Source organism: Primulina tabacum, chromosome 13, assembly GCF_025594145.1.
Source record: "Primulina tabacum isolate GXHZ01 chromosome 13, ASM2559414v2, whole genome shotgun sequence".
In the NCBI taxonomy this organism is placed as follows: domain Eukaryota; kingdom Viridiplantae; phylum Streptophyta; class Magnoliopsida; order Lamiales; family Gesneriaceae; genus Primulina; species Primulina tabacum.
This window is the reverse complement of record NC_134562.1, coordinates 33,353,352-33,368,955: the sequence shown is the minus strand read 5'-3', so window position 1 is coordinate 33,368,955 and position 15,604 is coordinate 33,353,352. Positions and strand designations below refer to the sequence as shown.

The following is a 15,604-nucleotide window of genomic DNA, read 5'->3' as shown; positions in this document are numbered from 1 at the left end:
TCGTCCAAGAAGATCGACAACGCAGACACAATGCTCAATACCAGCAAAACGGAGTACCCGACACTGGTGAGATATTGTTTATGGCTGCTGGCTGAGGTTGCCGTCATAGCTGCAGACATTCCCGAAGGTACGTACTTGCATAAGTTGTAAATCAGTTTTTTATATACTTTTGTTATTAAATGGAATACTTTCAATATATATTATTATAATTTTTTTGTTAAAAATTATATTTTTTATCATATATATTTATAATCACTTTATGATTTTGGTTATCTAGATTATCAAATTTCAATATTAATTAATTATCTCTCGATTTTTGACGATTTTAGTTGTTTTTCATTAAGAATACTTATGTATTCAGCACAAGATTAGAAAATTGATTAAAATTATCGAAACGTGAGTGTGTGCAATTGCAAGTGTTTGTGTGTTGTTCTTGGTTTAGGCCTTTTGGGCATTTTTCACCGTTTCAAGTGAAGCAGTGACGTTAAATTAAATTATTTTTATGTTTTTTTAGGGAAAAACGTCTTTTACGGTAAATTAAAGATAAATGCTAGAGCTTTAATCATTGTAACAATTCATTAAAATTTTGGACAGTGATTGGGACGGCATTTGCTCTCAACATATTGTTTCACATACCAGTTTGGGTTGGGGTGCTGTGCACCGGCTGCAGCACGCTCCTCTTGATCGGGCTCCATTGATATGGGGTAAGTCGAGATTAATTCAGAAATTTGGACGCACAGGTGTTTAAAAAGATTCCATTTCTTTCAATTGTAACGACCTCTTTAGAATAAATAATATTTTGGATTTTAAAATAATTTTTTAAAGGAAGGGCAAATTTGATCCCCCACCATCTTTTAACTCATATACACAAATCATTACTATGTTTTTAATATAACCTTCTTTTATCGTTTTAGTTTTATTACCGTAGATTATGATGAATTTCAAATATTAATTTATATTATATTTCGGATAAATTGAACATTGTAACAGGTGAGAAAACTGGAACTTTTAATAGCAACGTTAGTATTCGTGATGGTGGCTTGCTTTTTCGGGGAGTTGAGTTTTGTTAAGCCTCCTGCAGCCGATGTGATGAAAGGAATGTTTGTGCCTAAGCTTAAAGGCCAAGGTGCCACTGGCGATGCTATTGCGCTGCTTGGGGCTCTAGTCATGCCGTACGATGAAGTTTCTTTACTAATTTTTTTTTTTTAAAAAAAGAAGAAAAGATAATAATTTTATTGATTTATTTAATCGATTTATACGCAAGCAGGCATAATCTTTTCCTTCATTCTGCAATTGTCCTCTCGAGGAAGATACCCAACTCAGTCCGAGGCATCAATGTAAGTCAAATTTGGAAATTATTTCAAAAAAAAAAAAAGACTTTATTATTATTATTAAGAAAATTATTTCAAGAAATTAAATTATGACAATATCGTCATTCATTAATTGTCCTACTCTTATTTTAATAACAAATTAAACAATAGTCAGATGTCAGAACTTTCTTCTTCGTGAATCGAATGCTATAAACATTTAGACAGTGCAATACGATTTATTTTTTCATCGGTCCGGATTATATAGTCCAGTGTTTGTATTTATGATTATTTTTTCTGTTATTTTATCAATCGATCTTTATTCATTAAATACATTAATTATTTTTTACAAGTTTTTATATCATATTAAAACATTCATTTGTTGGGAATTAAACTATCAAAGATCAAACTAATTTGAGAGAAAAATCAATCTATTCAATTCATAGATTTAATTTACAGAAAGAAATAAAAACTCTCGGATCTCACAGCACTCTCAATCTCCTCTACTTGAGATTAGGATTCCTCAACTGGGAATGAGATGATTTAAACAACAAGCTGAAGCCTCTATTTATAGAGTATATTCTGCACATGTTAATTGGTGTGAATGGACGATGACAGCCATTGGAGAATCAACAATGGCTGCACCTGGCTGGAGATTTCCAATTTGAGTTCTTCATCATTAACCTTTTTTTTCAATAATTTTCTTAATATCATCAAGGGGAGTGTTAAAATTTTACACATATTAACCAAAGCATAATTTAAGCTATACTCGATCGATATTTTAGACTTAAATTTTAAATAAACATTTGCGCAGATCCCAAATAATTTGACAATCGATTTTATGAATGTCAGGATGCATGCCGATACTTTTTGATCGAGAGTGGATTTGCACTCTTCGTAGCCTTTCTGATCAATGTTGCAATCATTTCTGTATCTTCCGCGGTTTGCTTAACCGACGATCTCTCCGATGATAATGCAGATATTTGCCAGGGTTTAACACTCAATTCTGCTTCGTTCCTGCTCAAGGTCACTCAAATTTTTTGAATAAACTGAAATAAATATATATGAGTACTGCTTTTTAATATATATGTTTTTGTACGTGGTAACAGAATGTTTTGGGTAAATCAAGTTCAACTGTTTATGCAATTGCATTGCTAGCCTCGGGACAAAGTTCTACCATTACTGGAACTTATGCGGGACAATTCAATGATTCATCATGCAGGTACGTACGTACAATTAGATAAAAACTTTTGGTTACTTTAAATTGTATTGCTTACAGCCTCGAATCCACAAGACTGTACCACAAGCAAGATTAATACGATCTATAATTTTTATAGCGTTTTTACGAAAATGATTAATCTATATTAAATCAGTTGCCGCTGATGATCAACAAATCGATGATTAAGTGGGAAACGAAAAGATATTTCATTTTTATACTTGGAATTTCATCAGGGTTTCTTGGATCTCAAGATGAGAAAATGGCTCAGAAACTTGGTGACGAGGTGCATTGCTATAACACCCAGTCTAATTGTTTCAATCGTTGGAGGATCTCATGCAGCTGGCCGATTAATCATCATTGCATCGGTTTGTACTCATAATTTATTTAACAAATTACTCCGAGTTTTAAAATTATATCAAATTATATAATCTTCTAATTCAAATAATATTTCATATCGTATTTTTTTTTTTGTTTTTGCAGATGATATTGTCTTTTGAACTTCCTTTTGCTCTTATCCCGCTTCTTAAATTTAGCAGCACATCCACCAAGATGGGACCTCACAAGAATTCGATTTATGTAAGTTTATCATACTAGTATAACCATGTGTTTCTATTAAATTTTTCCCAAGATTTTAGTGGATGTAATCACATATATGAAAAAATGACAAATTATCGTGATATCATGGATATTGGCGCTTGGAATCATAGGCATCAACATCTACTATCTAAGCACATCATTTGTGGATTGGATTATCCACAATAGTTTGCCCAAAATCGGGAATGTGTTCATCGGAATCGTTGTATTTCCACTCATGGCGATCTACATAATATCTGTGATCTATCTTATGTTCCGAAAAGACAAGATTGTGACGTTTGTCGAGCCGGCGAAGTTCGACCCAGTGACTCAAATCCAAATGGAGGGTGGGCACTTGAGCACAAGTGGAAGAGTTGAAATGCAACAAGTTCCATTTAGAGAGGACCTTGCGGATATCCCACTGCCCCAATAAAATTGTTTTTCCAAGAAAATAGGGGATGAAGATCATTTTTAAATTTTTAAATTGAAAATCAAAATTTCAAAAGTCCTATTTAAAACATTTTGAAATGCAATTTTTTTTATAATTATACTAACTTTTCTTTTAATTTTAACATTAGAAACTTATTCTTACGGTATATATTTTGTTACCAACACACACACACACACACACACACACACACACACATATATATATATATATTGTTTTTAAGTTAAATTATGAAGAAAAAAAATTAAACTTGCTACATTTGTGGATGAAAAGAAATTTAGGGGGTGTATTCAATATAGGAGATTTATTGACTTTTAATTACTTTTGTAGATTTTAAAAGTCTAGATGTATTCAATTAAGACTTTTACATACTCTATAGAAGTCTAGTGGTATTCAAAATAGACTTTCATAGAGTTTTAAAAAGTCAAGTGATATTCGACATTGATTTTTAAAAACTCTATAAAAGTCTATAGGTATTCAAATTTTTCATAGACTTTTAATAATTTCATGGAATTACATACAAACATTAAAGTTTAGGGTACAACTATAAATTGTAAAAAATTGTATTTGATTCAACCCAAAGATTTGGATGGATTTTTAAAACTTCTAACTCATATACAAGCTATTTATTTTTCTTTCTGTCGCTTGACATCACCTCTCTTCTTATCTTCTCTCCTCTCATCTATTTCTATCACTCCCTCAAATTTTCAAAGTGTATATCTATATATATTTTCATCTTTCCTTTTCAAATTTTTCATTTTTTGGCTGATTGTTCAATTAATAATTTTTTATTTTGATATCACAAGAAATTTTGAATTCTAGAATTGATTTTGTGATTTTTAATTTATGATTTATACAAATTAATGTAATATTCAATAATAATAAAAGATGATCCAAATTTTTTTTGCTTAATTCTTAATAATTGAAGTCTCGTAACAACTATGATTTTTTAAATTCATTTTAGCATTTTCAATTAATATGTAAGCTATGCTATTTTTATACAAAATTATATTCATACAATACTAAATAATATTCTTTTCACATGTATATTATCAATTTAAAAACAAGGTTACATGTTAATCAATTGATGTATTTTAAAAAATTTACAAATATACATACAAACCCACATATATAAATATGTAAAGATTAAATGATATAACTTTTAAATAAATAAATTTATTTATTAATATAAATATTGAAAATAATTTCAAACTGAATATGTTATATATGTCAATTAATTATTGGTTCAAAGAAATTAATAAAAAAATAATATGTTATAATTTAGTACAAAATTTATAAAATTCTATAAAAAAAAAGTCCACAAAAGTCTATAAAAATCTTGCAAAAAAGTCTACATAAATTCACATAAATTTGTTTATAAATCTTTGAGATTCTGTAAAAGTCAATAAAAATCTATCAAATCCATAAAAGTCTATCATTTGAAAAAATAATTAAAAATCATCAAAATTCTGAATTGAATACACCCCACTAAATGTTGTCATCAAATCTAAAAATCTCCACAGTATTTTCAAGAACAAAATTATGTAGTACAGAATATTTAAATCATATTGATGACGGCGGCGGCTTGGGAGAAAACGCAAGGGAAACACATTTTACGAGTAAGATTCGCGTATCACCGCTGAGATTTTCTCCTCTTTTATTTTCTTATTTTTATTCATGAAGTGAGCAAACTCATCCGAGCCTATGCATCACTTCAACTTATGCTAGACCAGATTTAGTCCCAGATAACGATCCAAGCATTTGATGACCATGAGAAGACAGAGAATTCGATGACGGATCAAACATAGTATCAAAACCAGATGATGATGCTTGAATAGATGAAACAGGCACCCTTGGTCTGATCCCACACATGCCCTGTAGCTGCATGGGTGACAGATGTGGATATAATGGTTGATTATTGTGATATCGTGAAACTAAGGGCTGTTCAATTCCTCGAATTTGTAGCATACTATTTCCGTTTAAGATGGCAGAACCAACTGCAGGTAGGCCCACAGTTTGAGAAATGACTGTTGCTCCAAATTGAGCTGACATTACCAGAGACCGCTCTGCAGCAATCCTCTGCCGTGTCCTTTCCATCTGTTCACACTCTCTCATTAGTAATATCTCTGCTTTCGCAAATTGCTTCAACTTCAGCTATAATCTCTTCAACTGAAAGAACAAAGAGAATGTCACGTCTCGAAATCGAGAAATCGAGACGTGCCATCGGCGTTGTTTAACAATTTAAAATCGTGTAACAACAAGTCACGTAGTACATCAAATAGCCAAAAGTCAGTCTATTACATAAATCAATAATTGTCTTTACAATGCGATTAAAACGAAATGCGAAAGTGTAAAACATGACAATAAAACTAAAAAGCAGAATAATAAGACTGGTCTTGAATTGGATTGGATTCATCACCATCCCCAAAAATATTTTTTTTTTTATCTTCGATTTGTTCCTCGTTCTTATCTGGGGTGGGAATGTAAGGGGTGAGTATTTGGGGAATACTCAGTAAATTGGGGTCGATCGGGCATAACGAATATCAAGGTTATATTTATACGAATACATTATCATAATTCCATCATAAGCATGTTGAAGTGAATACGAACAAAATACAAACATAGCACTGAAAATCATCTCATTTTCATGATTTACTGATCAGTCAACTATATGTTACTCCTCTAAAGGGCGAGGCCAAAAGAACAGTTATTATATCCCACCGCATCAGGGCCTTAAACAAAACATATCAAATATCGGAATTTCCTTATCATTTCTAATTCGAATCATTACAATACATTTCAAATATTTCAAACATGCTTTCAATATTATAACTAATATCAACAATAAATTGTTCAAGGATTTTCATAACAAATAAAAACGAATATGTCATGCCAATCGAATTTCAAGAACATAATTTATTTTTAAGCAAATGTGGACACACTTATGAAATGCAAGTGTACATAAAAGTGGCAAAAACTCACTTACATGATGACAATCTTCAAAGATTTGAGGGAAAGACAACTAAAATTCGGACACGAAAGCTGCTGGACTGCGTCGAACCAGACAAAAATTCGGCTGCTGCGGTGCTTCGAAACTGGACAAGAATGAGTTGCTGAAATGCTGCTGGAAGGTGTGATTTCTCCTACCCTTTGGCCACTATTTATAAGCTCGTAGAAGGGAAGTGAAAAGGCTACAATTACAACCATGTTTATGGCCTTCTTAATGGCCTTAAACACCATTAACATATTGTTATGACTCTTCATATTCTTTTTTGAATTCATGGCTTGAATGCGTTTTTAATTCATGGCATTGTGTGTTAATTCTTTGGGTCTTCACAAGATTTGTATTTGATTTCGGACGAAAAATCGTTCAGCAAGCCCTAAATTCATAAATCCCTGCTCAATGCGAAAAATTATTAACAAGTTCATTGCGAAAGTGGTTTTCTCCGTGGCTCACTTGTTCAAAGAGAGTGGTAGCTTTTTAAGTTAATATTGGACATACCTAAGAAGGCCATGTAGGCGCTTGATTGACTAAAATAATCTTAAATATTTTACAAGTTTTTAATAGTGATTTGTAAGTTTATATCTCATTCTAGAATTTAGTTCTTATAATATTCGGGATGAAATTATTTGTGATGAAAAAAAAGGAAAAAATAAAAATGATCCCTCATATCAACTTGCTTACGCAATTTTTTTTACGCTATTTAAATGGATTAAAAAGTTGGAATTTTCTACTAAATTATGAAAAACTTATTAATAGAAAATATTTATTAGAAAAGAAAAAAGTATATTTACAAATGATGGATTATTTTGAATAGTTTTAAGAATAAATATTACTTTTTTACCCTTTTAAAATAGAATAATATGTTGAGAATAATGAGAGAATTTTAGGTACGGATAAAAAAAATATTCACCATGCAGAGTTTATACCAAACTTTAAGCATGTGTTTTAGACGAGATGATTTGATTTATGGATGAATTTGAAATGACACATGTTTTTGGTGGATTTCAAATCGTCATAATTTTCATTGCGTTTACATGGATGACAATAAATGTATATAAAATCCACCCAATATGAATTTATCTAAACGTTCAAATTCACTTAAAATCCATGCATATGAAATTCATAAATTCAAATAACTCCATCTAATTTCTACCTAAAGCTTTCTCCCTTAATAGACACTAATATATTTTAATTTTTATAAGTGTGTATTTTGGCAATCATTTAAAATTATGTAATTTAAGTCAATTTAGGTCGTGCTTGAATAGAAGAATATGAGATAATGAATTTCAAACTAGTTTAATGCTTGGAAGAACAAAATTGTAGTGATTTTTAAATTCACTCCATATCAAGTTATATAATTTCCATAATAATAGTCGTTAATTTTAAATACATCCAATACGACTGTAATTTGAAATTCATTTACTAAATAAATTCTTCAAATCAAATCACTCACTTAGAGATGACAATAACTAAGATTAAACTCACCCCGACAGGACATGCTTAGATCCGTTCAAGCCAATCCATGGCGGGTCCTAAGATTCAATGAAGTCACTTAGACCTGCTCGCAGTATAAACATGCATATGCATATGCATTTATATTATTAAAGATCTATTTATATTTTTTTATTTATTGAATAATGTATATCTTAATCTATATTTTTAGCTTATAATGGTTTAGAATTGAAATAATTTTTTATTTAAAATGAAAAAAAATTTAAAAAAATTTGGTTACCCTCCGACGATCTAAATTGAGGCGGGTGGATCCGGATTTAACCAAACTCGTCCCGTTGTTTATTAATAATATTATAGTTATTTAAAGCTTATATTTCATATAATTTTATAAGTCAAATATATCATTTCAAACACAAGCCACGATGTTTTGAGATTTTTTTTTTTGTTTAAATCAGACTTTTTTTGTAAATTTCTGTATATTTCATGATACTCACGGAAAATTTAGGGTCCGATTCCAGCGGGTGTCACTAGTCCAGACGCAGGTTTCAAAATAGTCCTGAGCCTGAAATCACGAATAAGACCGTTAGAAGGGGGCCATGAGAGTGTCCTGGCGTAGCCCCTCCGACGCTCAAGTTAGAGACTGAGGATATAAGTGGCGAGCAGCTGAAGGTGCTGCTGAAAAATAATATATTGAATGAATCAACTGAACAATCAAACCTGGTATTTATAGGAGAATACCTGGGTCCTTGATGGGCCTGTCTTCCGTTTGGGCTAAAGATGGGCCATGAGTAGTGGATTCAACTATGAGACATCATTTCATAAATAAATCAAACCACTCTTTTGAAAAACACAAACACAGAAAACAATCCAAGGACCCCAAACTTCGAAGTATTTCACGGGTATATGTATATATAGCCCACTCAAATAGGGCACACAATTGATTATCCATCCGATAAGTTCAAGGGTATAATTGTAAATTAACGCAACCCCAATCGGATGACGTCAGAGTAGCGTTTCGTGTGGTGTGGTCGTGCGAGAGAGAAACTACGCTCTAAAAAATATCAGAAACAATACCAAAAGGAGAAGGGAAGCCGACAGGGGAGTTAGGAATCCTAGTGATTGCACAACCAATCAAAACCCTAGGTTCCTTTCCCCTGTTATTCTGAAACAATTCGACCGAATCTCGATTTCCAGGGTTTATCTACGATCTCACCATGGTCAGTGATTATAAGCAGTTGTTTTCTGACCATCGGTTCATGCGAATTTGTTGTTGGGGTTTTCTTTAATTCGTTAAGTTTTTGAAGTCCGCTGATTGCCAGCTGAATATGCGTCTTATTTGAATATGATTGGGGGTTGTTATCCTTGATTTTGTTGTCATTAACTCATCAGTACTTTGTTTTATGTGCATATGTCCTGTTCCAAACATTTGGCTGAAACTAGCGAACTTCGGTCATGTGAATTGATTACCGGAGGTGTTTTTTTTTTGCCTGCAGCACAAGTTGGGTAGAGGACAACGTGACAAGGTGCAGCAGTTCATGACTATTACAGGGTCCAGGTGTCTGCAGATTCCTTTTTGTCAAATTTTTTTGCTCTCAAGTGTTTATGTATGTTGGATGGGTTTTGTGTGGGCATGTTGATGGTGCTAATTTGGCTATCCCTTGTTTGTTCTTGCTCTTGATTCTAGAAAACTCTAAAATCTTTTCAGTTTTTCAATTTTTTGGTAGCATATAAAGTTGATTGATAAGCAGTATTTTTCGAACATTTTTGGGCCATGTTCTAGCTTATCATGTATGCTGATGGAATTTTGGATGCGAAAAACTTCTATTTGTTAGCTCAAATAGACAAATTTGCTCTATTTATAATGTTCACTCACCTAATTAGATATGATGAATATTATGAATGTTTTACGCAGGATATCTTCTTTGGTCTGTAAGTAGTAAAATACTCCGAATACTATTTTATAGTTTTGTAAAAAGTCTATTTAGGAGCCTTTTGTTACACTGATCTAAAATGTAAGATGTGAAAAGATTTGATAGTTACTTTGGAAAATATACTTTTGGTGCTGTAAGATGTGGTCGATATGGCTCTCTGAACTCTGTATTTTAGGCAGTGTGAAATGTGAATTGGTGAAGGGTTTCTTAAGATGCAGTTTATCTTGTTTTTCACTTGCATCTGCTTTGGATGCAGTGAAAAAGTTTCCATCCAGGCTCTGAAGTCCAGCGACTGGCAACTTGAAGGAGCATTTGATATATTTTACAGCCAGCCCAAAATCAAGTCATTTGCTGACACTAGGCACTTAGAGGAGCTCTACAATAGATACAAAGGTTTACTTTTTGAAAACTCATTGATGCAATGTCTGAGGGCATATAACTTTTTTCCTTTCTCTTCTTGTTGTTTCATTTATAAATTCAATTTTCACGACATTCTTCTGGATTTCTGTTTTCCTTTGAATTGAGAAAGCATCTGAAGTGTAATTTCTTAGACTGTACAGTAATTCTTTTGTACATTCTTGCCGTTTTAGCCTAAAACCTTACGACAGTTTATCATGGTGTGCAGATACATTTACTGATATGATATTGGCTGATGGAATCACTCTCCTGTGCAATGATATTCAGGTAGATTTAGCAACTGCTCACTTTACAGTCTTCTGGTTATCATTCTGTAATTCCTGTTAGGAGATCTGGGACGAGCATCCTCCGACATCCTTGGTGACTTCTTTTGTGCCTCATGGATTTTTTTTGGATCACATTTTTTTCATCTCTTGTTTGTATTTTTTTACGCAATCGAGTGCCATTTTTATTTTTTTGATTGACATTGAGTGTCATTTTTAATACTCCGCGGATTGTTCTTTTTATTTGACAGGTTGATCCTCAGGACATTGTCATGGTAAGTTCTAAAACTGTATTATCTGAACATCTGGTATCATTAACATTTATGTGTCATTTTAATCAAATAACATGTTAAAACAATGATAGTAGGTCATAGGTGCCATAAAGATGCCAACATTTTAAACTTAAATTTGGACCTGCAAACTGCTGCTCAATCATGACATACGTCTATATTCCCAAACTATGTATCAATCCATCCAAGAACAAAAGGGAGGGAGAAGACGAGTTTAGCGATCTATAGACAACAAACTTAACATTGAAAATGATGCGATGTGGGAAGGACCACAATCACGATATAAGTTATATTCGTTTGGACCGCAGTTGGTTCTTTCGTGGCACATGAAGGCTGCTACCATGTGTGAATTCTCAAAGCAGGAGTTTATTGGTGGATTACAATCTCTTGGGTGAGTAAAGGTCAAAAACATTTTTATCTTTTATCTTTTTTTCCAATTTTCCTTTATCAAGTTGATATGGAGTTGAACTTTTTGTCTAGCATAATTTTAAGTTTACGTTTCCTTTGGCAGGATAGAATCTCTGGAGAAGTTCAGAGAAAGACTACCGTATATGTGTTCTGAACTCAAAGATGAACGTATGTGCATTTTGCTCTTTCTTAGTCCCAAAGGTTTTTCATTCTCTTTCAGTGTCGCGGGATATACTTTCCAAATCCCTGTGAAATAGTTACAGGAAACAACAAGTTCTTCTATATTAGTTTCTGTTGTGCGCTAGAAATTTTATAAAAGAATATATGACCTCTACAACATTATTTTTTAGAAAAAAATTTGTTTTTCTGTTACTAAATTCGATATATGCTTCTATTTGTCCAGAGAAGTTCCGTGAGATCTATAACTTCGCATTTGGCTGGGCTAAAGAGCAGGTAAATGTCATTTGCTTTAATTATGTGAAATGGTACTTTTTGGCTGTATTTGGATGGAAGGATATGGTGAATTTAATTTAAATCTTAAAGTCAAATGTATTCAGATTGTTTGGTTAATATTCAAATTTGTGGTTTTTAATCCCTCGACTTAATTTTAAGTTATTTTTTTAATCAAATCTAGGAATTTCAATTGACGGGGCAATGTTTAACATAATCTTCCAAATCTATTTCTCTGTTGAAATATTTTAATGCAAAGGCAACTTTTATCTTGAGTTATATTAGTGGCAGTAGACTAACTATTTTCTTATCTATTTAGCAAGATATATTTCATCAAGATTAGTAGCTTTTTTCCTCCAAACTGAATTAGTTGAATATCCGTCTGACACTTTGTTGAACTAAGTTTTATCCTATAATTCTGTTTATACCTGTTTATTATCATCTTCAACGTTTTGTTTATCTCTCTGTTATCAGTTCTGATGCATTTAGTTAGCTAATATTATGTTTTGGTTTCAGGGTCAGAAGTCTTTGGCATTGGATACAGCCATTGGAATGTGGCAGTTACTATTCGCAGAAAGGCAATGGCCATTAGTCGAGCATTGGTGCCAGTTCTTACAGGTGGAGAAAACTGAATTTCAATTTTCTATATTCTGTGCATTGCATTTTTTTGAAATCGTTTCCACTTAAATGCTGGTGAGGATAAAATCTAACATGCAAGACTCAATTTTAGATAGTTGTTTTGTATCATTTAAGTAGAATTGGATGCTCAGTGATGGATAAGTCGTTGAAAATATAACATTAAAACTTAAATTCTGATGGTGAATGTCCACTTTGATTTGAAATTTCTGGAATTGTCGGTTTTGTAGGGTTTCTATCTGTTTTATAGCAATGAAAATTGATCATTATTGAAATCTTGAAATAATGGAGATTTTGAGCAGTTAAATGCTAACAAATTCCTCGGTGACAAAAGCACTTATTAGGAGAATACTTATGTGGGAGATATATTTAATACATAAGCACAAGGTGACAAAAACAATCGGTTTGGTTTGGTTTGGTTTGGTTTTAGATAAAAATTCAAACCAAACTCCGAACCAAACTGTGAATTTTGGTTTTGCCTGGTTTGGATTATCAAGTTTTGAGTTTTGTAGTGAATTAGCGCATGCGGAGTTGTAATTTGGAAAATGTAGCACTTGTCACTTGATAAAAGTTGATTTTGATAAACGTGATTGAACATTATTTGATTCTAAACTAGAACGATTATAATTAAAAACCATAAATAAAATACTCATGCAGGTTACAAAATTTTTGAACTTATAAAATAACCTAAATTTTAGGGTTGTGATTATGTTTATTTGGGTTAAAATCTGCAATAAATAAATCCTCAATGTAATTGGACTGTTATAAAGCTCCCTAATTATAAAATACAAACTAAATTTGTCAATGGATTGAATCGAATCCGAGTTGGTCCATCCGGTTCTAGTTCTGAAGTGGGCTTAATGAGGTGGTTCCAATTCAACCCACTCTGTTGAGCATTTCTAATATTTTATTAAGATATGATATGCACATCTCAAGTAAGTAGTTGGTATGTTTCTTGTTCAATCATTTCTTTCTCAAACATTTCTGTTTTTTTTTTCCTTTTTTTAATCATCCAGGCACGGCATAACAAAGCAATTTCTCGTGACACCTGGTCCCAGCTGCTGGAATTTGCAAGGGTAAAACCAAATGGAATGAATATGCAGTCGCTCGCTAACGATGTCTTTTCCTATCTATTTGACCTCCCATACCCTAACCAGAATGCACATATGGACATTATTTGCTTGTTAAATATCTTTTTATTTATGCTTTCCTGTGCAAGATCATGAAATCTATCAGTAAACGAATATATTTATGCAATGCAGACTGTGGATCCTGCATTATCAAACTATGACCCTGAAGGTGCTTGGCCATACCTGATCGATGAATTTGTTGACTACTTGACGGAAAATGGTATAATGCAGAAGGGTAAGTTGTGTGATTGGAGCTTGTAGCTTTCATTAGGTGTGCTTCTAATTAATTCCTCCCTTTCTTTGAGATTGATGGTTTGAACTTTCTATGATACCGAACAAAAAAAAATGATGGATAGAAAGAAAGTACGTAAATCAAGGCTTATGTGGATTGGACATTTATGGCCCTCCTCTGATTGACAATTTGTATGAATCACCATTGTTGTAGACGCAAATACTGGCTTTTCTATTCGGAATCAATAATTTCGTTTGTTGTTAATTTGACTACTACTACTCATTTGCTAAATACCTGATCATAGGTATTGTATACATGTTCCAAATATATTTTAACGCATTAAATTATGTAAGCTGAGTGATTTTATGGATAACATACATTCTAAACCGACAAAAGTGATTTCGGTTGATGCCCTCAAATGTCTTGTCTCAAATTTAGAAGGATTATATTGCAAAAAAGTGAGGATCATGAGATTTAAGACCAATTGGGGTAGGTGTGAAAGAAGGCACACTTGGAGGACTAGGACAAGCCAGTCGGCGGATTAAACTTAGGAATCACTAAGCAACAACTGGGTAAACAGATGACGGATTAGGATACATTGGAAAAGTCAATATACGAGCTCGAGTTCAGTGGATTTGTTGATCAGTTGGTGGTTTTGTTTCTATTATTAAGCCCGACTGAAATATAACACAACTCTAGAAAACAGGCGATCCTAGCAAAATAGTGGAACTTCTACTGCCAACCTGGTCCTGCAGCCTGCTCCCCTGAATCAATTTTTATGCAACTCTCAAGCCCTAAAGAGTTTAATTTTACGGGTCATCCATTTTTCCTAATTGCTGTAAAATATTTGAACAAAGAACTATAAATTGTTCGTCTCAACTAATAATCATTAGAAACTGACACAATTAAGTAGTCTGTGCAAATGTTTTTAAAAAGTTATTATAGACTTTTCTTTTGAAAAGTTTGGCACATTTGTATAAGAAAAATCTATAATCATTTTTCAAGCATTTGCAAATACTACATTAGGTATATTATACATAAGATTGAAAACATGCGGATTAAGGTGTGTGTGTGAAAAGTATAGTTTATGTTCAGTGTTGCGGACAATTTTGGTCAAATTCCGAGTGATTGTGAGTACAAGAGCACATTGTTTTCTCAGACTCAGCTCATATATGTCATCTCAAGATCGATCAAAACACAATCCAGAAGTGCTTTAATTCATGTTGAAGATTCATTTTGTATGAAATGGTAAAATAATCACAACTCAAAGTCTCACCCTTTGTAAATTAATTAGATATTCGATATTTCAACTCCATTTATTACCAATGACAACTGTTATTACATTACTTTCAGAATCATTTCTTTACGTAACATATTTCTATGCAAAGGTGCACTGAAATAATTCCTACCTATCATTTCTCCACCCCCGACGGGTCTTCTTGTGGGCTATCGTCACCAGGTGGGCTGTCCCCACCAGATGGACCCTCTTGTGGGCTCTCCCCACCAGGTGGGCTGTCCCCACCAGATGGACCCTCTTGTGGGCTCTCCCCACCAGGTGGGCTGTCCCGTGGACCCTCTGGGGGATAGTCACCACCTGGCGGAGTACCTCCATCGCCACCACCACAATCTGTAAAACAAGTGCAGTGTCGAAAAAAGCCTTTGCGTCTGCCGAATAAATTACCTTCCTTGTCACAATTTGTGTTGCAATTTTCGCTGCTGAAACAGAAACCTACGAACAGCTTGCTTCTTGTCTCGCATACTGATGTTTCTGTCAGCAATTTCATTTCTTGCACAGCTGCAAACAGCAAGTGGATTGAGTCCTCAAATGATGAACATTAATCAGA

At 33.0% G+C, this 15,604-nt stretch overlaps 1 protein-coding gene and 1 pseudogene across 1 annotated transcript; both read left to right on the top strand.

Moving 5' to 3' along the window:
* The first annotated feature begins 30 nt into the window (after positions 1–30).
* LOC142522033 (metal transporter Nramp7.2-like) lies at positions 31–3,573 on the top strand (annotated as a pseudogene).
* Positions 3,574–9,020: 5,447 nt separating this feature from the next.
* LOC142522308 (uncharacterized) lies at positions 9,021–14,024 on the top strand. The gene is made up of 11 exons (XM_075625601.1): positions 9,021–9,220; positions 9,497–9,558; positions 10,191–10,327; positions 10,560–10,618; positions 10,866–10,889; positions 11,213–11,295; positions 11,416–11,480; positions 11,716–11,765; positions 12,279–12,380; positions 13,415–13,474; positions 13,661–14,024. The coding sequence occupies exons 1-11, from the start codon at positions 9,218–9,220 to the stop codon at positions 13,787–13,789; spliced, it is 774 nt and encodes a 257-aa protein (XP_075481716.1). The 5' UTR covers positions 9,021–9,217; the 3' UTR covers positions 13,790–14,024.
* The last annotated feature ends 1,580 nt before the right edge of the window (positions 14,025–15,604 follow it).

Excerpts from the sequence above, each read along its gene's own strand:
- LOC142522308 (XM_075625601.1), top strand. Across the intron at positions 9,559-10,190 it reads ATGACTATTACAGGGTCCAG|TGAAAAAGTTTCCATCCAGG; the intron begins GTGTCTGCAGAT and ends CTTTGGATGCAG. Across the intron at positions 10,619-10,865 it reads TCCTGTGCAATGATATTCAG|GTTGATCCTCAGGACATTGT; the intron begins GTAGATTTAGCA and ends TTTATTTGACAG.